We start from the raw sequence: 25,876 nt of genomic DNA, 5'->3' as shown, positions 1-25,876 counted from the left end.
GACAATGAGGACATAAAAATCAAGGCCAATGGTTCTGCAATCTCCTCCCTTGCTTCCCAGAGAATCCTAGGGTAAATGCCATCAGGCCCAGGGGACTTTTCTATTTTCACCCTTTCCAGAATTTCCGACACCTCTTCTCTACATACCTCAAAGCCATTCATTCTACTTAATTGTGACTCAGTATTCACATTGACAATAATGTCCTGTTCCTGATTGAATACTGATGAAAAGTATTCATTCAGTGTCTCCCCAATCTCTTCAGCCTCCACATGCAACTTCCCACTACTATCCTTGACTGGACCTATTCCTACCTTAGTCATTCTTTTATTCCTGACATACCTATAGAAAGCCTTTGGGTTTTCCCTAATCCTACCAACTAAGGACTTTTCATGTCCCCTCCTTGCTGCTCTTAGCTCTCTCTTCAGATCCTTCCTGGCTACCTTATAACTTTCAATCGCCCCAATTGAACCTTCGCGCCTCATCTTTACATAGGCCGCCCTCTTCCCTTTAACAAGGGATTCCAATTCCTTATTAAACCAGGGCTCGCTCACACGACCCTTTCCTCCCTGCCTGACAGGTACATACTTATCAAGGACACTCAATAGTTGCTCCTTGAACAAGCTCCACATATCAATTGCGCCCTTACCTTGAAGTCTACTTTTCCAAGCCACGCATCCTAAGTCGTGCCTCACCGCATCATAATTTCCCTGCCCCCAGCTGTAACTCTTGCCCTGCAGTGCACACTTATCCCTCTCCATCACTAGAGTAAAAGTCACCGAATTGTGGTCACTGTCCCCAAAGTGCTCACCTACCTCCAATTCTAACACCTGGCCTGGTTCGTTACCCAGAACCAAATCCAGTATGGCCTCACCTCTTGTTGGCCTGTCTACATATTGTGTCAGGAAACCCTCCTGCACACATTGAACAAACGCCAACCCATCTAACGAACTCAAGCTATAGCTTTCACAGTCAATATCTGGAAAGTTAAAGTCCCCCATAACAACCACCCTATTACTTTCACTCTTCTCCTGAATCATCCCCGCAATCCTTTCTTATACGTCTCTAGGACTATTAGGAGGCCTGTAGAAAACTCCTAACAGGGTGACCTCACCTTTCTTATTCCTAACCTCAGCCCAAACTACCTCAGATGGCGAGTCTTCGTCCATCGTCCTTTCCACCGCTGTAATCCTATCTTTGACAAGCAATGCCACACCTCCCCCTCTTTTACCCCCACCTCTGATTCTACTAAAACATTTAAACCCTGGAACCTGCAACAGCCAATCCTGTCCCTGTTCTACTCTCCTGCGCGCTTTTATAGGGAAAAAAACCTACCCAGGTAAGCTTGCGCTACACCAGCTTCCGGGTCCGCTCCACGCTTTTATTAAAAAAAAAACTATCAAATTTAAACCGTTAAACAAACGTCACCGAGCCTTCAAGCAGCCACTGCCAAACAGCCCTTACCTGCTCCGCTGAGAGTGAGGACTGGTGGGACTTTGGGAGAGGAAGAAATGGAGGGCTTGGAGGCTCTTGTCATGGCGGATGGACGTTTTTAAGAATTGGATGTCCATGGTGAAGGTGTGGTGTTGGGGGCCAGGGAAACAAAAGTCTTGGAGGAGGTGGAGGGTGTGGGTGGTGTCCCAAACGTATGTGGAGCGTTCCTGGACCGGGGGGATAGCACAGTATCAAGGTAGGTGGAAATGAATTTGGTGAGACAAGAGCAGGCTGAGACGATGGGTTGGCTGGTATAGACAGGCCTAAAAATCTTGGGCAGGAGGTAGAATCAGGCGATGCACGGTTCCCGAACTGTGAGGTTGGAAGCTGTGGGTGAGAGATCCCCTGTGGTGATGAGGTTGTGTACGGTCTAGGAGATGGTTTGGTTATGGGAGGTGAGGTTGTGGTCGAGGGGGCGGTAGGTGGAGTTGTCTTCAAGTTCACGCCTGGCTTCAGTGGTGTAGAGGTTAGTGCGCCAAACGACCACTGCACCCCCCCCTTTGTGATGATGAGGTTGGGATTGGAGCAGAGGGAGTGGAGGGCTGCGCATTGAGAGGATGAGAGATTGGAGTGGGTGAGTAGGGTGGACAGGTTGAGGCGGTCAATATCACGGCGGCAGTTGGAAATAAAGAGGTCGCGGGCGGGTAACAGACCGGCACAGGGTATCAGGTGGATGTGGTGTGTTGGAGGCAGGCGAAGGAGTCCTCGGAAGGTGGGCGAGAGTCTTGATGGAAAGTTCGGGAACCCCGCTCTGCCTGGTTCTACCTCCTACCCAATATCCACAAGACTGGTTACCCTGACCGACCCTTCATCTCAACCTGCTCCTGACTCACCGAATTCATCTCCAAATACCTCGATACTGTCCTATCCCTCCGGTCCAGGAACTCCCCACATACGTTCGGAGCACCACCCACACCCTCTACCTCCTCCAAGATCTTTATTTCCTTGGCCCCCAATGCCTCATCTTCACCATGGACATCCCAGTCCCTGTACACCGCCATCCGCCATGACCAGGGCCTCCAAGCCCTCCGTTTCTTCCTGTCCTAACATCCCCACCAGTACCCTTCCACTAACACTCTTAATTCGTTTGGCTGAACTTGTCCTCACCCTCATTAATTTCTCTTTTGAATCCTTCCACTTCCTCCAAATAAAAGGGGTGGCCATGGGCATCCGTATGGGCCTCAGCTATGCCTGTCTCTTTGTCGGGGACGTGGAACTGTGTACCTTCCGCAGTTACACGGGCACCATTCCCCACCTTTTCCTCCGCTACATTGATGACTGCATCAGCACCACTGAGTGCCCCCACGAGGAGGTTGAATAGTTCATCAACTTCACCAACAACATTCCACCCCGACCTTAAATTCAATTGGACTATCTCAGACACCTCCCTGCCCTTCTTGGACTGCTCCATCTCCATCAACAATGACCAAATCAACACTGACATCTTCTGGGGAAATTGCAATCTTTAAAGGAGGAGGCCATCTGGTGTGTTCTGTTGTGGAATTGGTCCTCCTGGGAGCAGATGCAGCGGAGGTGAAGGAATTGGGAATTAGTGTTAGCATTTTTACAGGAGGCAGGGTGGGAGAAGGTGTAATTCAGGTAGCTGTGGAAGTTGGTGGATTTGATGATGCCCTCCAGCGCATCTCCTCCACTTCCCAAACCTCCACCCTTGAACTCCACCCCTCCAACTGCAACAAGGACAGAACCCCCCTAGTGCTCATTTTCTGTATACATCACATCATCCTCTGCCATTTCCACCATCTACAAACAGACCCCACCACCAGAGAGATATTTCCCTCTTCACCCCTATCTGCTTTCCTTAAAGATCATTCCCTTCATGACTACCTCGTCAGGACCACAACCCCCAAAAACCCACCTTCCCCTGCCAATGCAGGAATTGCAAAGCTTGCACCCACACCTTCCCCTCTCACCTCCGTCCAAGGCCCCAAAGGAGCCTTTCACGCCCTCCAAGGTTTCACCTGCACTTCCACACATGTCATTTACTACATACGTTGCTCCCGATGTGGTCTCCTCTACACTGGGGAGACAGGGCGCCTACTCGCAGAGTGCTTTAGAGAACATCTCCAGGACACCTGCACCAACCAGTCCCACCACCCTGTGATCAAACACTTCAACTTCCCCTCCCACTGTACCAAGGACATGCAGGTCCAGGGCCACCTCCATCGGAACTCCCTTACCACACGATGCCTGGAGGAAGAATGCCTCATTTTCCCCCTCAGGACCCTCCAACCCCATGGCATCAATGTGGATTTCATAGGTTTCCTTATTTCCCCTCCCCCACCTTATCCCAGTTCCAACCTTCCAGCTTAGCACCGGCCTCATGACCTGTCCTGCCTGTCCATCTTGCTTCCCACCTATCCACTCCACACTTCCTGCAACCTATCACCTTTACCCCACCTCCATCCACCTATTGCACTTTCCGCTACCTTCCCCTAGCCCCACCCCCTCCCATTTATTTTTCCACCCCCGAGGCTCCCTGACTCATTCCTGATGAAGGGCTTTCGCCTGAAACATCGATTTTCCCGCTCCTCCGATGCGGTGCTTTTCCAGCACCACACTGCCCATTATTGTAGTCATGTCAATTATGTGAAACCCAAACATTACGTGAAGAGCCCTGATTACAAAGAGCCACTTTGTTTGATCAGGTATTTTGTGTTACATTTTGGCTTCTATCTTTCTCTTTGCCTCGACCCATAAGCCTAACTGAAATGTCTGCTTGTGCAAGCAGTACTTCCACATCTGTCGCAAGCCCTGCAGTGTCATCTGGAGTACCATCAGCACGACCTCGACACCAGAAATCCATGTCAGCCTCTGGGCATCCAATCAAGGTCACGCTCCCTTCCATTGAAGACAGCAGTGAAAGTTACCGGCCCAGGTAAGTATTTACAAGTATGGAGTGTGAAGTTCAGAATTTCCAAGTCCTGATGAAAAATCCTGTCTGACACAATTCTTCCACTCCCACATTGTTTCATCTTTTACTTTACCAGAGATTTACAACATAGACCATTTATTCTTAAAGTCTCTTGCCCTCCAAATTGAGGTTAAGTGGAAAGCAATATGTAAAACAAAAATCTTCATTGGTATTATACTGATGAAGAAAATTCAGATCCAGACTCACATTTACAGCTGGGAGTACATTTTATTTGAACTGAAGATTTTTTTTCAAAACATTTGGTACATTTATAAAGTTCCTGCTATGGAGCATCTAAAGTTTGCTGTTCTCACTGGGGGGAAATTGTGCAAATCTCTCCAATTTGTGCACATGATCTGAGTGAAAGCGACTAGATATTTGTGCATAGATAAGTATGTTTTTGTTGTGGGAAGGGATGAACTGAGAATAGGTTAAAAACACAAATTTATTGCCTCAATTCAGCTCACTTGATGTTAATGCAACTAAGGCTTTACTTTTCTGTACTCTTGTATTTTAATTATAGAAAGAAATTTAATTTTATTTAATTCAGTTGAGCAACAATCCCTATATCATGCACTTATTAGGTTCCATTGTAAATTTGTCTGTTTGCATAGATTTAATCAAAACAAAGTTGTACTCATTTTTTGCCTTACCTTGAAGAATGTGTTTAAAATCTACACCCTGAACAATATACTCTTCTCACATTGCAGAAACCGAGAGAGCAGCTTTTAGGAATTCATAATGAATTACAATTTATGTGTCGACTTTTGTTTCTGTACTCAGCACTGCAGCCCAAAGGGTCCCTGCTGCTTCTCCTTCTGCACACAGTATTAGCACTACCACTCCAGATCGAACCCACTTCCCTCGAGGAAGCTCCAGCCGAAGCACTTTTCACGGTGGGCAGTTACGAGAACGACGAACTGCCACGTACAATGGACCACCAGCTTCACCAACGTTGTCACATGATACTGGTGCCCTCTCACAAGCTCGAAGAGGAACTTCCACTGGTATAATAAGCAAGATCACGTCCAAATTTGCCCGCAGGTAAGATACTGAGTGATTCTAAATGTTCAATGATCTTTTGCGTTTTGAGTAGAAGTAATAAAAAGTGTATTAACTTTCCCCGCCCCACAGCCCAATGTCCTCTCTTATTTACATAAAGAATATTTTATAGCAGATTCACTGTCTTAGTTATAAACTGTTAACAATAGCTCCCTTAGTGGTGACTTGTGGTAATTCATCTATCATTATACTTGAGAGTAAGTGAGATGAATAAGAATTGGTATTTTGTTTCTCCTTCTCATTGAAGATTTGTTTTGATTCATGTAACTACTATAAAAAAAATTCAGGTGAAGACACTGAGCAGCAGAAAATTTTTTTTCTGGTCTCTGCTTCAGTTTTCTTTTCATATTTGTTGCTACTGTTAACATTTCATTCTCAAGTGAAATATCTACTACTATTTCCCTTCTCACAACTCTTCTAACACAATCTCTGTAGCTTTCTGAACTTTAATGGACAAACCCCCACAGAATTTTCATATCTATATTTTTAAAATGATTTTCCTGTATTTGGAGTTTACCTCTGCTTTATAGCCTTCCTAAAATGGAATACCCAAAACTTCAAACAAAGCTCCAACCAATGCTTTGCATCAAGCTGACATTGAGTTTTTGCTTGCTTTTGTATCCTCTACTTCTCAACTTTCAGGAACTAAAGCATCTCACTCATTTGCATTTCCGTGTCATTATAAAATTGCACAGTCTGCTTTAATAATCTTGAATGGTCCAGATAGTAAGGCTGCTCAAATTCATTATTTCATCAGAAACCTTATTATTTGAGGGAACCATGAATTTTCCAGATTAGAATTTGGATGATAATCTGGTGGAGCAGATCACCCTTTGATTGTAAAACCTCCTGCTCTTTGCAAGCTTAATAAGGAATGGAGCATCCAATCTGCCACATAATAACCAAGGCAGTGCTGATTGAAAACTTATCAATTTTGTAAAATTCATAATATGATCATTAAAATGTAAGGTGGCTTTTCTAGCCTACTTTCACAAAGCTGCCACAATGGCTGATCCACGCAAACCACAATGTTCCTTGATTTGATCCTTATTCTGAATTGGGTGATCATGACTAGGATGGCAGTAAGAAGACTACAGATACCTTTTAAGTTATCAAGATATTAATTGTCCAGAGTTGCCAGCAAGTTGATGCTTGTAGGCAACCAGTAAGAAGATATCTGGCGGTGATGCCCCTCTAGTTGGAGGTCTTGATCAAGCTTATGGTTAATGTTTATTTGAACATAAGAAATAGGAGCAGAATGAGACCATTCAGCCTGCTTCACCATCCAGTGTGATCCTGAGGAATGGCATCGGTTACTAGAGTACACTGGCCCGTGTACATGCTGCTGTAAATGTAGATGGGAACTGAATCACATAATCATTACAGCATAGGAGCCGTTTGGTTCATTGTACCTGTTTCTCTCTGAAAGAACCTTATGATTAAATGCAGTCTCCTGCCTTTACCTGATAACCCTGGACACTGTTTCTATTGAAATAAGCATCTCATGCTCTCTTGAATGCTTCAATTGAATCTGCCTTCACCATATTTCCAGGCAGTGCCTTCCAGACCCTAACTACTTGCTATTTGAGAGAGTTTTTTTCCTCACATTACTTTTGCTGCTTTTGTAATTAACTTTTATCTATGTCTCTTGCATTTGATTCTTTTATATAAGAGAACATTAGTCCCCATCTATTAGTCCCCTTATGATTACAAAATCTTCTATCAAATCTCCTTTTTGCCTTCCCCCTCCAAGGAAAACAGCCCCAACTTCTTCAATTCTTATTCTGGAATTGCTGTTTTAAAACTTCTTCTACATTCTCTCAGGTACATTCACATCCTTCCTTTAGAGTGATGTGTACATGATTCTGAGGCTAACTTGATGGTTTACTGGAATGAACCAATCCTATGGAGGGAATTGTCCTCCTAATGATTGCCCAGAGCAGTGGCCATTTTCTTCACTTTGTCAGAATCTGAGAGGGCACCTCAGGATAAGGCAGCCCCCTCTCCCTTAACTGCACCATCAGGATTCAGCTCCTTATAATCTGAAGGACCTCTCATCACCCTTGCAGCTTCCATGCCCCTGTACACTCATGGAACCATGACGGCATCTGCTGATTGCTGCCAGCTAATTCAGATAAAGTTACACTCTGTTGACTGTTCCCAGCAAGAGTATTGGAGTTAAAGCCTGTGTTTGACCCAATGTGAGTACCCTAACCCAAAATGCAAAATCCTGTCCTTGGTGTCTTCAGTACTGTGCTCTGACAAGTATCATAAACTTTGGGCTGTAATGTAAAGACTTTTAAAATTAATTCAACCATATAATATTTTATACTTGCAGTTCTTGTTTGAGTATATCTGTTATAATAGAATGGGAAAAAAATTAACACAACTTTAAACATGTACATGCAAACAATGAGTTTGCAACTAGCAGTGTTGCATGTATGAACTTTGGCTACTAGTTTTTCCAGAACTCCCTAGATTCAGGCAAGGTCCCAAAAGGTTTAAAGATAGCAAATGTAACTTCCATATTCACAAAGGGAGGGGAGACAGAAAGCTTAACTAGGCCAGTTAACTTAACATCTGACATAGGAAAAATGTTAGAAGCAATTATTAAAAGGTCGTAGCAAGACATTTGGATAAGAACTAAGAGCAGGAGTAGGTAATTCAGCCCCTCGATCGTTCTCTGCCTTTTTGTTATGATCATGCCTGATCTCATCTTAGCCTCAACTCTACTTTCTATCCACTCTCTGTGTAACCCTTTAACCTGTCACTAATGAAAAGTCTATATATCTCTTCCTTAAATCTCTTCAGTATCCTACTGTCTACCGCACTCTGAGGTGGTGAATTCCAGATTCTTTCTTTGAGAGAAGTGGCTTCTTCATCTCTGTTTTAAATCTGCCACCCATTAGCCCAAAACTTTGATCTCTCATTCTTGTCCAATACTACTAAGTTGAAGGTAAACAGGCAGTATCAACATGGTTTTGCCCAAGGGAAATCATGTTTAACTAATTCATTGTACCACTTTGAAGAAATAACATGTTATGTAGTTAAAAGGGAACCAGTGAATATATTGAACCTACGTTTCCAGGGACATTTGACAAAGTGCCTTCAAAGGTTATTGCAGAATCTCATGATGTAGGTATAACATATTTGACTTGATAGAAAATTTAGCTAGCTAACAGGAAGTAGAATGTAGATATAAATGGATCTTTTTAGGATTTTGACTGAATAGTGTGTTACTGAAATCAGTGTTGATGCCTCGATTGCTTATAGTTTATATCGATAAAGAGACAGAAACTATGGTTGCAAAATTTGTTGATAACACACAGATACAAAATTAAGTTGTGGAGAGAGCATAAGAATGTTACAAAGGGATATAGATTACGTGAGTGGAGAAAGATCTAGCAAATGGAAGAAAATGTGAAATTGTCCATTTTGACAGAAAATGTTTTAAAAGTACTTTATCTAAACGGTGAGAGATTACAGAGCTCTGAGATGTGAAAGGATCTGGGTGTTCAGGTGCATACAAAGCAAAAGGCTAGCATGGCAGCATGTATTTGAGGAGGCCAGTAGAATTTTATCACGTATTATGAGGAAGTTGAATCCCAATATAGGACAGGGCCATCAGGGCTGTTTTTGCCATTGTCTATTCTGGTGCCTGGGCCAATGCAAAGTGATCCATTTCTTTGTTGAGACTTCATAGTGATTGATACAATTGAGTGGCTTGCTAGGCCATTTCAGAGTTAACCACATTGTTGTGGGCCTGGAGTTACATGTTGGCCAGACCAGGTAAGGATGGCAGATTTCCTTCCCTGAAGAACACTAATGAACCAGATGGGTTTTTCCCAACAATTGACCACTATCGTAGGTGGATTCTTAATTCCAGATATTTTTTATTGAATTACAGATTCCACCCAGGCCCCCAGATTATTAGCCGAGTTTCTGTGTTGATAGACTGACAGTAATACCCACTAGACCAACACCATTGTCATGGAGTCTCTACCAAATATTGCTTGCATCTATTCAGTGTGCCTTAATTTGTGCTTGCTGAGCAGGGTTAGAACCTTGTGTTGCATGATGTTTTATTTGCCTATCATTGGTGATTTCAGGGATTTGAATAGTTGGCATTTTACATGAATCACATTTTCCAGTTTTTTAAATCCTAGAAGGCACATGCTTATGCAATGGAATGCATTAAAATAGCCAAATGTAGAGATAATAAAGGCATGATGAGGGTTTCAGCAGCAGATGATTCTGACCATGCTACAAGAGGTGCAATTAGGCATTTTCAGAGATGGCACAGGGTTATGTCTCTGATCGCAAACTCAGCTCAGAGTCAAACATGACACCAATTTACAAAAAGTGTCAATCAACCTAGGATTTTCAGAGAAAGGGATGGAATTGGTAGTTATTGAGTAGAGTTTGTGGTGGGACTGGAGACAGTAGTTTCACTCTGCTCAACATTATGATAAATTGTTGCTCACCCAATGTTGGATGTCATACCATCAGTCTGATACTTTTGCAACAGTGGGAAGGGTCATGAGAAATAAAATTGGGTATTATCAGCAACAAGGAAACTAATGCTGTGTTTTCAGATGATTTTATTGAAGAGTAGCATTTTGAGGAAAATAGATACATTTTGATGTACATCTTTTTATAATGTTATTATTTGTCATTTAAGTGAAATAAATATACAAGAGTATTGCTAAATGGTAGATTTGAAACATTTACAAATCTTTTCAAAACCTGTTTAATATGCAGTAAAAATATAGATGGAGATTATAACATAGCTTCACAGTTGACTGAATTCTGTGATTTCACTTCATTATTTACTATGAATGTTATGATGTTGTAATTTTCCCCTTGACTAAGTTGGTTCCAAACAACAGAGAACAGAATCACCCCCTTATTGTGAGAGTGGTATCAGGTCAAAAATACTTTGTAGCTTCTTTTCTGTGTCCTAGCCTATTTTGAGTTCTTTCATTTTAGCCCTTTCATGATCATTCCTTTGTATTTCCATAAACCATTTCAGTCTTTGGTTGAGAATGGATGGTTCTATGCATAGATTTATCAGTCAAAAGATCAGATTTAGAAGGAATGTTGTTTTAAAATGAAAAACAATATCCAAATGTTTTGTGAGTCTGGATGCAGTAGTCAAACTTGCATAATTGGAAGACCTTTTGAACAAGCTTCAATTTAAGGGTTGAAGTGAGTGGCATTATATTTCCCTTTCCCTTTTTTTTTTGCTAATAAACTTCTTCTTGCATCCTAGTTTATTCTGACATTAACGCGAGCTGAGAGTGCGGATGACCAATGTTTGTCAGAATTGTTCAGGTGTCAACCAACACTTCTTCTCATGTATCAACCTTCAGCTTGTCCTCAAAAGACACCAGCAAACTTTGATTATTTTCTTTTACCCGAAGTAAAATGTTCATGGTTCATTGTTCAAAGGATAATAGAAGTCGGAAGTATGCGTGTTGCCATATGTTCACACTTTTAGAATTCTTCCATCATTGTTCTCAGGCTGATTGCCAGTTGACAGGCCAAGATAAATATTCCTTCCGTAGCTTTATAACAGTCAATAGTATAGTTAGTCTTTCAAGCAAGAGGGGTTTATAAACTCTCTCAACCTAAATGATGTGATGGGGATATGGGTACCTGCACCTACCAGATGTAAGTGTCCCACTGGATTTCACCCAAAATCTAGAACCAGAGCAATGGTCTTCACTCTCTGGGACTATCTTTGGCACATTTAGGAAATTTGCACTTTCTGAGTATAACTGAACAAAAGGCTTGCTCCAACGAGGAGGTCATAACCAATCAGAAAGATGAGAAATTATAGTCAGTCTCGATGATTAGATATTTAAAACATTTCCTGGAAGGGGTTATTTAATATGTCAGAATTTTCAATGAGTATCCTCAATTGTAAATGGAAAATTTTCCAACTGCTATTTATAAAAGTTGAATCGCTAACTGAAGCGGAGACATTTGCCGACCAATGTCTGAATAATTTATAAACTGGATCTGATATGTTGACCTCCCAAAAGCGGTCATTTTCTTGAGAATAAGTAGATAATAGCTGGTTGAAAATCCTGCAGCTCCCTACCCAAAATCTGTGGGTGTATCTACACTACACAGGCTGCAGCAGCTCAAGAAGGTAGGTCATCACCACCTCCTCGAGAACAATGAGAGATAAGTAGTAAATGCTGGTCTTGCTGGTGACACTCCCCCTTCCACGAGCAAATGCATAAGAATTATAATGGGATAGAGTAGATGTATATTTTGATTTTAAGCCAAAAATAATCAGAGTAATAACTGTTTGTACAACCATATCTTGTCTTATTTTTGTCTTTATTTCTTGGGGGAGGACAGGGCCTGTGCTGACCGTTGGCACCATCCTTTCCTCTGAATTATCCTACATTACTTGATTTTCTTTCATTTCAAAACTCATTCATGTGAGCGTATTTTGTTTTGTCACAAAAGACAAAACTCTGCAAATGAAGGCAGTCAGATGATCCAGCTTTGCTTTTTTCAACAACCCTTTTCCCCAAACACTACCATTAAATGTACGGCATAATTACAGTATGATGTGACAGAATTGGGTTAAGAAAATGTGAATGAGCATATCTCTTTGCACCCTCTGCTGTCCCCACCTTTGCGTTTTATTTTTTCATTTTCACTGCTTTCAACCTTCCTCAGACTGAACGCTATGACCAAGTATTTGGGCCACATAAGTATAATTCAAAGTCCATTGAAATAGTTTTGTCAAAAAAAGTATCAAGATGTAAACCTTCATTGAGTTGTTTTGTAGTGTAGTCTCTGATTTTTAGTAGTCATCCTGCTCCAGAAATGCACCACAGAGAAAAACAGTCAATCTGCACTTTCTTGACATACATTTAAGAAGGAAAATTAGTTGAAGTACTGGGATTACTGTCTACAGTGCTTACACTGAATTAAATAACACTGAGTTGACTCCAGATTTCTAGTTTGTTTTTGTTCATACATGGGATGAGGGGGTCGCTCGCCAAGCCAGCATTTAATGCCCATCCCTAATTGCCCAGGACAGTTAAGAGTCAAGCATTCTGCTGTGGATTAGTGGTGCTGGAGTCACTTGTAGGCCAGACCCGGTAGTGGTAGCAATTACCTTCCCCTGTAGGACATAAGTGAACCAGATGGATTTACCAACAATCAACAATGGATTCATGGTCATCATCACACTCTTAATTAAGAAAAGACCAGATAGTTATTGAATTCAAATTCCACCGTCTGCCATGGTGGGATTCAAACCGGGGTCCCTGGACATTAGCTGGGTATCTGGATAATTCACATCTGACTGTCAATAATATAGTACCAGTAAATACCCTGACAGAAGTTTCAGAATAACATCTGAACAGTAATATTGTTTGTTTTTGTATTTACAATGCATTTCGTTTCTTGGAATAAATTGTATTTTACTTTGTCATTTTGTTTTTAAGCCCTCAAGAGCCAAGATTAAGTTGCCTAGTTACATTATCAAATTAGTGTTAAATTGAAAAGCTGGATATATAATTTTGCTTGCCGCTTTTTTTCCTGTATTTATTTTGAACTCAGTTATAAAATAAGAGCTTACAACATTTTGTTCCTAGCAAAACCATCTGTAACTTGACCTTATTCAGAACTATTTATCCTGTATGTTTTTAAGGTTGTATAATTGTTTCACTGTCATTTAATGAAAGTCCAGGTTCTCTTAACCTCTTTATTTTTCATATTTCTAACTTGTTATCTTGTTTCCTCTATTTGCACTGAACCTTAATTCTGATTGCTTTTGAGGGGCCTAAGTGAAGTTGAAGGCAGTGGCAGAGCTGACACTGCAAGGTGAGGTGGTAATATTGTCTTGATGTTTATGTGCGTAACTATGATTGTTAACACTTTAAAGGGCAATTGATATAATGCAAAAAAGCTTAGGAGAAAATCTATGATTCAACCAATTTTCCTATCCAATCTGAAAAATATTTGCAAAATACTTTAGTTCATCAAAACTGCATTTGGTCAACCTAAAAAATCAAATCAGTAAAGTAATAGGCCATTGAAGTTGTAATGCTCAGAATTGAGTAACAATGTGCAAACACATATGGTGTTCATATAATTTGAACATAAACTTGAAATTAATTTTGAAGGATGAAAATATAGGCTATGTTCACTTTCCTATCCACCAACAGCACCACCAAGAACCACCTTTCGTATTTATATTGGACCTTCCATATATTAAAAGCCCAAAGCATGCCACAGAAGTCATATCAAACAGAATTTGATATTTAAGTATACAAAGTGAGATTAGGGTCGATGATCGAAGGCTTAACATCACCAGGAGCATAATACCTCAGAGGGTTCTAGGAATGAAAGAGGTTACAGAAATGGGAACGTGTCACATCATTTGAAAATATGAATAACAGTTTTAAAATAGAGGCATTGATTAATCCAGAGTCATCGTAAGTCAGAGAACACGTGGGTGATGGGTAAACCAGGCTTGGTGTAAGTTCACACATGGATAGCAGAGTTTCAAATGAACCTAAAGTTTATGGAGTTTGAAACTGGGAAGCTGAGTAGTAATTGCATTGAAATGGCCAGGTTTTAGGGTAACATGAAGATCTCAGCAATAGTTGTACTGAGATGAGTAGAGTTGGGTGATGTTATGGAGGTGGCAGTAAGTAGTCTTAATAACAAAATGGCTGTATGATTGGAAATTCACCTCTGGGTTAAATATGAAACCAAGGTTGTAGAGTCTTATGCAGACACAGAATTGGGAGATAAATGAAATCAGTGGTTAGGAGATGGAGATTCTGGCAGTGCCTGAAGATGATGGCTCATTCTGGTCTTTCCAATATTGACTTGAAAGAAATCTCTGGTTATCCGATCAGACAATTTTGAGACAGTGGCGATGTTATGAATGGTGGTAGTGAGGTATCCTCAGCATACAAATGCTCAGATGATGTCACTACAAGACTGACTGTAGGTGGGAAATAGTATAGAGTCAGATATAGTTCCTTGGGAATATGCCAGAGGGACTAGGAAGATACTTCACTGCAGGTGATTCTCAGGCTATGGCTAGACAGTTATGAATGACACCAGGTGAGTGCAGTTCTAAACAGCTGGATGACTGCCGAGTTTCTGCCTTAGCTTCAAATTGCTGCTGTTAGTTTTGGGGCTTGCTGTATTTTTATGCAGATGAATAGATTTTACCTCCAATAGGAGGAATTCGAGTCAAGTACAGCAGTAGATTTCACTCTGGAGTATCCTCAATTAAGTGCAAAACAAAGCTCAAGACTCCTTCAATATGTGAGTTAGATCACTAATATGATATGAGCTGAAAATGTGCTCTGGGGTTACCATGCAAAATCCTCCTTCCCAACTTGTCTCCTTGCCTGAAGCAATGGTAAACCTCAGGTTAAACCACCATTAGTCATTTCTCTCTAATAAGAGAGAGCAGCTGTGTGGTCTGGTAGCACTAGGGCAACTTTACCTTTGGTTTTATTCCTATTACAATGTCAGATTTTATCTTGCTATCCTAGTTTTCATCATAAATTCTCTGGGCTGTTGGTTGATTTTTAGATATTCCAATAGTGTTATCTCTTTATTTTAGTCAGGTGGAATACAGCAGAATAATTTTGTAGTTCTTGTTACAGACTTCTCATTGAAACAAAATATTATCCTTGATTCAAGAAGTAACTTTCTTTTAATCGCCACAAACTTAGAATGAGATGGACTCCCTAATTAAAACTATTAATGGTTTTTGCATGTTTCCAGCAATTGGATTAGTCTACAATTCATTTCAGCTTCAAAATTAAAATCAGGATTTCTCCCTTCTGGTTCAAAGAACTCAACGAAGGACACACTTGCCTGGAATACGTTTACCTTATGATTGGCTTTCAGTGAATACAGAAAGATTACTTAATACAGAATTTTTCATCTGCACATGGAACTGAAATATGATGGAGAATGGAAACATTAATTTGTAAAATATGACTTCTATACATCTATAAAATCCTAAAATAGTTTGGAGATATTCTCATTACTTTGATGCAGAAACTGCTGGAAAAGTAATGCGCATTTATGGTGACGAAGAGAATATGCATTAATTTGGATTCTCCAGATTGTTGTATGATTTGCAACACTCAACCGTATGCCTTGAGAACACTGAAAATTTGCACCTTTGCTATCATCTTCTCCATTGAAGTTTCCTGCCGTATTTACAATGCAAATTAATCGCATTTTGGACTTATAATTCTTGCATCAGATCCAATTAGTTATTGATTTTATATTTCTGACATGTCACTCCAGTTGGACACCGAGAACTGGAATAATGAAGCTACTAAGTTTTGCTCTCTTGCGCTCTCTTTCTCCCCCTCCAGCAAAGCTGGTCTAGCACTAAGAAATGGAAAGTGGGTGGTGGGTTGGGGGTCTGTTGTAGATTAATGGAGATTGATTAATTATGATTAGTCAATGTTTCCATTTTCATAGTGTGGTGCAATTCACCGAGATAGTAGAGGTGAGTTAAAAAGATCTTAGTTCTTCATTGAAGCCCAGGAAATGCTACTAAAATAGTTACAATATTCCTGATTATGAGGATCATGCTGATTCACTATTTCATCACTTAAGAAAGTGTACCCATTTCCTGAATCTTCCCTCTCAGGAAGAATCATGTGGATAAAGTATAGAACATTTTGGGAAGGAGTTTAAAAACAATGAAAAACAGATTTTCTCTGTATGTTTGATTGTTAATTGTCCTTTTATGCATGCTGAAGCTGGAAGCCATTTATTTGTTATATAACCTCATGATTAGACCAAAATGATGAACTATTGTTTTAAAAGTAAATTTGAAAAATAACTGCTAGTAGTTGCAATACAGGACTTCAGTAAAACTAATCTATTTTACTGATTTATTTCCAGTGTCAGTCTACTGTCTCTACAGTACTAAATTAATTTTTAGTGAATTCTTAAATGTGCTGTAGAGGTGTATCCTCCGATAAATCTAAATTTGACATTACTCTAGCAAAGACCACGAGTAGCAGTACCAGATTTCAAAAACTAATATTAAACATCTACTACAGATTATAGAAATGATTGAAATATTAATCTTTAGTCTATCCACAGGCAAACTGCAGTACCATTCAATATTTTTGCCCAAGCTATATGGTATCAGTTTTTTTAATGAGAAATTTGGAGAAAAGAAGTTTGGAAGACAGCTAAACAATCTCAAATGTGTTAGCTGGAAATTATTTAAATTAAAAGGTACTGCTTTAACTAGAAATTGCTGATAGTGTAGATGATGCAAAAATACCTCATTAAGAAATCACAAGTAGTTTCTGAGATTTGCGTTGAATTTACAACCTTAAATAGATTTTGAAATATGATGGATTCATGGCTATAAAAGGAGCCAAAGAAACTAAATATAGTTTCTCTAATCTTGAATGACTGCATGGTCTACATTTATTTTCAGAAATATGGCAGGAGAAGCAAAGGACAGAGAAAGGGATGACAACAAAGATGCAAAACCAAGATCTTTGAGGTTCACATGGAGCATGAAGACAACCAGTTCAATGGATCCCAATGATATGATGCGAGAGATTCGAAAGGTGCTGGACGCTAACAACTGTGACTATGAGCAAAGAGAAAGGTTCCTTTTGTTCTGCGTTCATGGAGATGCTCGGCAGGACAACTTGGTTCAATGGGAAATGGAGGTCTGCAAGCTGCCACGTTTGTCTCTAAATGGTGTTCGCTTTAAGCGAATATCTGGAACATCTATAGCATTCAAGAACATTGCATCCAAAATTGCAAATGAGCTAAAGTTGTAAAGAGAAATTGTAATTATGGGATCAGGGAAGTTTTTTTTTGTGTGATGTACAGTTCACTCTCGAATGTACTGGTATTATTGCTAATGTGTGTGAGTTTGGTCACTGACCCCATGTCCTCATACCCAAATAAATTAAACGGTTAGAAATTTCCGTCGCAATAAGGTTATATACATTGTGATTCTGAATTGTAAAACCCAGGTCTGTATGGCTTGTTGTGAATTAGCTTTAAATAATTGTGATCTTATTTCCACATGTACAGGTAAGTATATTGAGCCTTGTCACAGCTAATGTTCATATAGTTGTACAATAAAGAGTAATACCTAGCATCTACAGGTATTGTATAGTAGTGTCCTGATTTATGTACAGAAATACCCATGTTAATGTACCAAGAAGTGTATTTGAGCTTTTGAAGTTCTTTAACACTAACCACATGTCTGGATGTCAGATAAAATAAGATTTTTGACTTCGTTGAAATGGGAGTTAAAGCTTTCCCCTTTCCAGTAAACCCATCGAAAAAAAGCCATTATGACCTTTTTACCTGTGTTATCTAGGTGCCCAGTTTTCATCCCTCCACATGATATTTCAACTGATAGCACAAAACAGCTTTTGGGGAATTTTGTCTCAGGAATTGACATTCATCTTTAAGGAAGATGGTCCTCTTCTTTTCCTTTTGTGCTGTATGGAGCTACAAGCATCTATCAAGTTCACTTTCCAATTTGTATAATTAAATGGTACTGCTCACATGTTAAATGTATGATTTCCTATCCCACTGTAATCATCTGTGCTGAAAAGTTTACCAGATTTCTTGTATTTATTCCAGGACAATATACCTGTAATGTGCAGCATTTTAATTATGTTAGGCCTCCACCAATTAAAGGATTTTTTTCCTTTATAACTAGTGAGGTACTATGTAAAACCACTAGTACTCGTACATTTAATACTTGTTTTGTATCAAATTAACCATGTAGGTTAATTGTGCAGTTGTATTTTATGTTGTAATTACTGTAATATTAGCAATTGATCCTGCCTGCACTCTTGTGGAGATTTAGAAAAGTAATGAAAATCTGTCAATGTACAAGTTGTGATCAGATCTGGAACCCTGATTATAAGGTGAACTCAATCTTTGTATGGTTGCATAAACATACAGCAGCATCCGATTGAAGCTTTGGATTGTAAATATTCTGTGCTGTAGCTTCTTTGGCGGTTGTATTTCAGAATGGCATTGATTTTGTTGCCTTAGAAGATGCTTGGAAAGTTGTACTTGAACCTCCCCCTTGATGTACATTGAGAGGAGTTCAATGCAAAATACAGGAGTACATTTCACTGGTGCACAATATTAAAACAAACTTGAAATGATTGGAACATGGCACAAGTTTTATTTCATTTACAATTCTTTAGAGGAAATACTTTTTCAAATCATTTGGATGTGATATAGCATAAGTCTGTTCTTTTATAATTTTCACATTTCCTGTTACTTTGTTTATGCCAGTTTTCTTTCTTTGCAACTTGTTTCACCATACAAAAGATGTGGAAAATGTATTTGTACTTACTTTGTGAAGATGTTCTGAAAAAGAAATGTTCTATGTCTTTAATCTGACCCATATAAGCAAATTATAGCATAAGCAGCAGACGTGACTGAAGATGCAAAACACACCATTCTAATATAATGTGATCATTAGGAGTCAAAACATTTGTGCAGTACAACATTTGCAGCTCATGCAACAAGATACCAGCTATCCTGAAAGAACAAAAAGAATTTGGGTTAAGAACCATTTTCCTTTTTAACAGGTAATGTGGACTTCTGTCATCTATGATGTGTAATGTGCAACAGATCTTACTTTAAGTTTTAAAAACATGAATTCTTTAAATACATTTTATTTTCATGTGGAAAAATTTAAAATGACCCAGTTAAAGAGGCTGTCTCTTGTTACTAACAGAAAGATGATGAAATAAAACCATACCTCAATATTGATTCTGCCCCACGTTCTATTTCCTGTTAGTCACAGGAAATTCGACTCTTGTTTGCTTTTCTTAAGCTGATCCAGTCTATTTGCAACCTGGCTGAATTGACCGAAGCTATATCATTTCCATTGCCAATATTGTCTACTTTCTTTTCTGCAATATTGCCCAATTTCACCCTTGCCTCAGACAATCTGCTTCTGAAACCTATATCCATGTCACTGTTAGTCTCAAGACTCTAGTGCTTTCCAACTGAACTCTTTCTGCCATCCTTCATAAATTGTAACTCGTGCAAAATTCTGCTTCTTGCTGCTTAACTCAAACCAACTCCTGTTCATCTAATCAGGCCTGTGCTTGATGAACTATGTTGGAACCCAGTTTACAGTGGCGTGAATGTAAAATTCTAAACATTCTGTTCAAGTCCTTCTGTAGCCTCAACACTCCTCACCTCTAATCCTGTGTTCTTCCAATTCTGGACTGATATGTGTCTCAAATTTCCTTAAAACACCACTATTGGGGATCACGCCTTCAGGTACCATGAAGTATTGCTAATAATGCTCTCCTGAAGGCACTCCATTTCCAGCTCTCTCATCTCCTTTTAGACTGTCCTAAAAATGAAGTTTCCTTACCCTGATTATGGTCATTTGTCCATAATCATTTGTGGCACAGTGTCAAATTCAGTTGGACAGCATTTTTGTGAAGCACCCCCGTATCCTTTACTATGTTAAAGAGGCTATGAAAATGAAGTTACATGTTGCAAACTTTGCCATTTTATTGACATGAAATACAAACTATTGTTGCATTAACATGTTCTACAATGAGGTTTTACAATGTGTTTTTCTCAGTTTCATAATAGTCCTAATGCTTATCTGCATCAGACTGGTTTTTGAATTGTTAGTTGTAGAAAATTATCCATACTGAGAAATTAATTTTTGCTTCCTTTCCTGGACTTCAGCTGCTCACCTCAAGCCTCCCAAAGCTATCTTCCCTACACTTACCCATACCTACCCTCTGGTAAGGGCTGTATTTCATTCTTGCCTTTTCCTCTCCCTTACAGAATCATGACGGAATTTCCCCTATCCCCACCCTGCACCCAGCAGCTTCTGTCTTCAATGAATTATTTGCTGCTGCCCCCAGTAATGCCATTGTAAAATGAATCTTCATTTTCCCTCCCTTTTCAGTATTCCAAAGGCTATACTTCCTTCTTGACCTGATCACGCAGCATAAGAGCAGGAGCCCAATTGGCCCTTGGAGCCTGCTCCACTACTTCACAAGATCAGGTCTGATTTTAACCTTAACTCCACATTCCTGTCTATTCCAGATAACCTACCACCACCTTACTTACTAAGAGTCTATCCACCTCTGCTTCCAATGCCTTTTGAGAAAAAGTGTACCAAAAGCATCCCTTGGAGAGAAAATATTTCTTCTCAATTCTTTCTTAAACGGACGGCCTTTTACTTTTAAAACAGTAAACACATTCTCCCACAAAAGAAAACCTCTTTTCATCCACATGTCGTGTCCCCTCAGGATCTTAGAAATTTGAACCAAGTTGCCTCTTCCTCTTCTAAACTCCAGCAAATAGCCTGTCTAACCTTTTCTCATAAGGCAAAACTACCATTCCAGGTATTAATCAAATAAAACATCTTTGGACTGCTACTCATTTACATTTTCCTTAAATAGAAGTACTCTTGATGTAGTCTCGCTATTGCTCTGGAGTGTGATATCCCTACTTTTGAATTCAATTGCCCTTGCAATAAATTATAACATTCTACTAACTTTGCTAATCAATTGCTGTACCTTCATACCAACCTTTTGCAATTCATAAACTAAGACACCCAGATCTCTCTGCAGCTCAGAGTATTGCAGTATTTCACAATTCATATAATATGCTATTTTATTCTACTGCCAAAATTTCACATTTTCCCACATGACATTCCATTTGCCAGATCTTTGTCTGCTTATGTAACCTATCTGTATTTGTTATAGTTTCCCTATGTCATCTTAATAACTTACTTTTCTACCTATCTTTGTGTCATCAGCAAATTTAGCAGGTATAACTTTGGCCGCTTTATCCAAGTCATTTGGATAAAGAGTTGAGGCCCCAGTACTGATACATGTTGTTCAGCATTCAGTACATATTTCCAACCAGAAAAAGACCTATTTATCCCTACTCTCCTTCTCTGTTGGTTAATGAATATTCTCATTTTCCAATATGTTACACATTACACCATGAATCTCTGTTTCTCTTAATCTTTGACATGGCATCTTATCAAATGCCTTCTAGATATCTGAGAACCATATATGTACCAGTTCATCTTTATCCATAACACACTACTAATTCAAAGAACCAAAAAAACTGGTTTAAACATATTTCCCTTTCAAAAAACCATGTTGACTCTCCATGGTTACCCTGATTTTTTTTCTAAGTGCCCTACTATAATGTCTTTGATAAAAACTTGAAATGTTTCTCCTGTGACAGATGGTATGCTAATGGTGCTGTAGTTTTCTGCTTTCTTTCTCACTCTCTCTTTGAATAAAGAAATTATACTCACTATCTTCCAACCCAATGGAACTTGACAGAATCTAGGGAAATCTGCAAAATTAGAACTAATGCGTCAGCTATCTCACTAGCCACTTGTTTCAAGATCCTCAAATAAAGTCCATTAGGATCCAGGCACTGGTCAGCCCACCAATTTGGTCAGTACCATTTCCCTGATGATTGTAGTTTTCTTTAGTTTCTGCCTCCCACCCAGCTCTTGAATAACAGCTATTTTTGGGGTGTTACTTGTATCCTCTAAAGTGATGTAGAATATCTGTTCAATTCATCATCCATCTCCTTATTTTCCATTATTAATGCGGCAGACTCCCTTTCTACAGGGCGTTTTCATTTTATTAGCTCTTTTCCTTTTTAATCATCAATAAAACCTTTTACTATCAATTTTTACATTTCTGGCGAGCTTTCACTCATGCTTTACTTTTTGCCTTTTTACTCTCAAAATTGTCATGGTGCAGAATTTGGCTCTTGAAATGAATATCATTGCCTCATGTCATTCTTTGCTTCATAGCATTAACATTACCTAATGTTATTTGTTTTTTTAACATATTCTGTCTAATCTTCTTACTTGCTCCTTTCTTTGTGCAATTGTGTGCCTTTTATTTATGTTTGATATCATCTTTAACATTTTGTTGTTTCACCCTTTGGAATTTTTCTTCCTTGTTGGAATCGATCTAGAGAAACATGGAAAAAAGGAGTAGGAGTAGGCCATTCGACCCTTTGAACCTGCTGAGGCATTCAATTTGTTCATCCAGCTCAATGTCCTATTCCTTCTTTCCTCCTGTATCCTTTGAGCCCTTTTGCCCTAAAGACTACATCTAACTCCTTGAAAACATTCAGTATTTTGGTCTCAACTGCTTTCTATGACAGAATTCCACAGGCTCACCACTCTATTGGTGAAGAAATTTCTCCTCATCACAGTCTGAAATGGCCTATTCTGTATGCTTAGGCTATCCCTTGCCTGTGGATTTGATTCTGTGTATCTGAAATACCCCTAAACTGTTTGTATGAACCTGTCCTTCAATCCAATTTGCCAGTTCATTTTTGCAAGTTCTGCTTTCCTACAGAAGTTTAAGTTTAAAGTGGCAGTCCTGAACCCACTTCTCTCTCCCTGGAACTAAATTAAAATTGAATCATTATGATTGTTGAAACCTAGGGTGACTTCACTGTAAAATCATTCAATGAATCCTAGTTGTTTATCATTCCTCAGTAACCCCCTTTCTCTTTCCCTCACAAATTTCAAGGCCTCAAACTCTCCATCCTAGTGAAGCAGTAATTTACTCATATCACTTCCAATTTAGTATACTTTATTTGTTCATGTATCTTCACATCATTGAGAAGACAAAACATACGGGGTGAATCATTTGTGGAACACTTCTGTTCAGTCCACAGCTTCCTATCGTTTGTCATTTTATTTCTGCCTTCCACTCACTCTGAGCTTTCTGTCCATGACCACCGCCGACCTTCCAATCAAGCTGGATACAAGTCTTGGGAACAGCACGTCATCTTTTGAGTCGGCACTCCACAGTCTTCTGGATTCAACATTGAATTCAACAGTTTTATATCATAAGCCCTGCATCCATTGTGTTCTGCATTTTGCTGATTTGGGCCCTTCACATGCACTCAGCTACTATGCAATCTCATCTGGCTACATCTTTTTTGCTTCTTTATCATATCCAGTACATCTTTCTTTGGCTTTTGTACATGAGACCTTTTGTTATGTAATCTTGACTACCCTTCAACCTATCTCAAGCTTTCCTTATTGTTCTTCCTGCTCCCTTTCTCTTCCACTGGCTCAACATTTCTATCTTTTTTCAGTTCTGAAGATTATTGACCTAAAAATCCTAACTCTTTCTCTACACAAATACCAACTGAGTTTGTTTACTCGCTGAGTTTTTTTTTCAGCATTTTTTATTTCAGATGTCCAATATCTGCAGTACTTTGCTTGTGTCTTCCAACTATATGAGTTGGGAAGTCATGTTGTGGCTGTACAGGACATTGATTAGGTGTTGCTGGAAAAGTGCAGCAGGTCAGGCAGCATCCAAGGAGCAGGAGAATCGACGTGTCGATTCTCCTGCTCCTTGGATGCTGCCTGACCTGCTGCACTTTTCTAGCAACACATTTTCAGCTCTGATCTCCAGCATCTGCAGTCCTCACTTTCTTCCAGGACATTGATTAGGCCACTTTTGGAATACTGTGTTCAATTCTAGTCTCCCTGCTATAGGAAAATTTTTATGAAACTTGAAAGGGTTCAGCAAAGATTTACAAGAGTGTTTCTAGGACTGGAGGGTTTACACTATAGAGACAGGCTGAATAGACTGGGGCTATTTGTCCTGGAGCGTTGGAGGCTGAGGAGTGACCTTATAGAGATTTATAAAATCATGAGGGGCATGGAGAGAGTGAGTATACAAGATCTTTTTCCCAGGGTAGGGGAGTCCAGAACTAGAGGGCATATGTTTAAGGTGAGAGGGGAAAGATTTAGGAGAGACTGAAGGGGCAACTTTTTCATGCAGAGAGTGGTGCATGCATGGAATGAGCTGCTGGAGGAAGTGGTATAGGCAGGTAAAATTACAACATTTAAAAGGCATCTGGATGGGTATATGAATAGGAAGGGTTTAGAGGGATATCGGTTAAATGCTAGCAAATGGAACTGATTTAGTTTAGGATATCTGATCAGCATGGATGAATTAGACTGAAGATTCTGTTTCCGTGCTGTACCACTCTATGACACTAATAGATATACCAAGTTGTCCTGTAAGGATCCAGAGATTATGATAGACTAGGTGAAGAATTTCAAATTCAATATAAACAGAAAATGTTGGAAATACTCTAAGCCATGTAGCATCTGTGCAGTGTTACACGTTATGTTGTTAGAACTGAACAAGGTAAAGCAAGTACAGAGCTGGGGCACAAAGAATGATAGGGACGGTTTAAGATGGGTTGCAAGATGAGAGTGATTATATGATTTGAAGATGTAATGGTACAAGGAATTAATGGGATAACTAAAAGAACACAAGAAGAAGCCTCATAGTGTAACTGAGAATAGCAGAATTGTTACCAACAACAGTTGTTCAGTAACCCCTAATTTTACATTCTTCAGTAAGAAGAAACATCCTCTCCTGCGAAGACCTCTCAAGATTTTGTATATTTCAATTAGGTCACCTCTTAATCTTCAAAACAACTCCAGTAGGTATAAGCTGAGCCTGTCCTACCTTTGCTGAACTGCCTCCAACACATTAAATAAGATGACCAATACTGCGCACAGTACCTGTATGCTGTTTGAACTGTGTCTTGTATAACTGAAGCATAACCACTCTACTTTTGTATTCAATTCCCCTCTCAATAAATTTTAACATTCTATTGGCTTTCATAATTACTGATGTACCTACATACTAACCTTTTGTAATTTGTGTATGAAAACGCTCTCATCTCTCTACACCTTAGAGCTATGCAATCTCTCACAACTTAAGTAATTAGCTTTTTTTATTCTTCCTGTCAGAGGATTTCACATTTTCCTGCAATATATTACATTTGCCATATTTTTGCTCACTCACTCAACCTGTCTCCATATTTTTGTAGCCCCATTATACTCTTTTCACAATTTATTTTCTGCCTATCTTTGTCATAATCAAATTTGGAAACTATGCAATTCATCCTTTCATGTACATTGTTTAGATTAATTGAAAACAGTTGAGTCCCAGCACTGATCCCTATGGTGCAGCACTCTTACATCTTGGCAACCTGAAAAAGACCCATTTATGTCTGCTCTCTGCTTCCTGTTAGCCAGCCAATTGTCTACCCAATATGTTACCCCCTACACCATGAGCTTTTACTGCAATAACCTTTGATTATCAAATGCCTTCTGGAAATTCTAAATACAGTTCATCCATTAGTTCTGCTTTCTCCACGTTACTTCATCAAAGAACTTCAGAGTGAAAGCAGGAGAATGGGGTTGAGAAACATCAGCTGTGATCGAATGGCAGAACTACTTGATGGGCGGACTAGCCTAATTCTGATCCTGTGTCTTATGATGTTATGATTTTCATT

At 39.4% G+C, this 25,876-nt stretch overlaps 1 protein-coding gene across 4 annotated transcripts in view; it reads left to right on the top strand.

Annotated features, from left to right (window-relative positions):
- Positions 1-18,678, top strand: part of mark1 (MAP/microtubule affinity-regulating kinase 1) — a 214,747-nt gene extending 196,069 nt beyond the window's left edge. For 2 of the 4 annotated variants that reach the window (XM_043695766.1, XM_043695769.1), the window contains 4 exons: positions 4,211-4,387; positions 5,207-5,467; positions 13,295-13,339; positions 16,962-18,678. In XM_043695766.1, the coding sequence (XP_043551701.1) occupies positions 4,211-4,387; positions 5,207-5,467; positions 13,295-13,339; positions 16,962-17,316 (838 nt within the window). In that variant the 3' untranslated portion in view covers positions 17,317-18,678. The remainder of the gene's footprint in view (positions 1-4,210; positions 4,388-5,206; positions 5,468-13,294; positions 13,340-16,961) is intronic. The other 2 variants (XM_043695767.1, XM_043695768.1) reach the window with 2 other exon arrangements.
- Positions 18,679-25,876: the final 7,198 nt, after the last annotated feature.

The sequence above is a fragment of the Chiloscyllium plagiosum genome, chromosome 9 (genome assembly GCF_004010195.1).
Source record: "Chiloscyllium plagiosum isolate BGI_BamShark_2017 chromosome 9, ASM401019v2, whole genome shotgun sequence".
In the NCBI taxonomy this organism is placed as follows: domain Eukaryota; kingdom Metazoa; phylum Chordata; class Chondrichthyes; order Orectolobiformes; family Hemiscylliidae; genus Chiloscyllium; species Chiloscyllium plagiosum.
The sequence above is the reverse complement of the archived record's forward strand: the minus strand, read 5'-3'. Positions and strand labels throughout refer to the sequence as shown.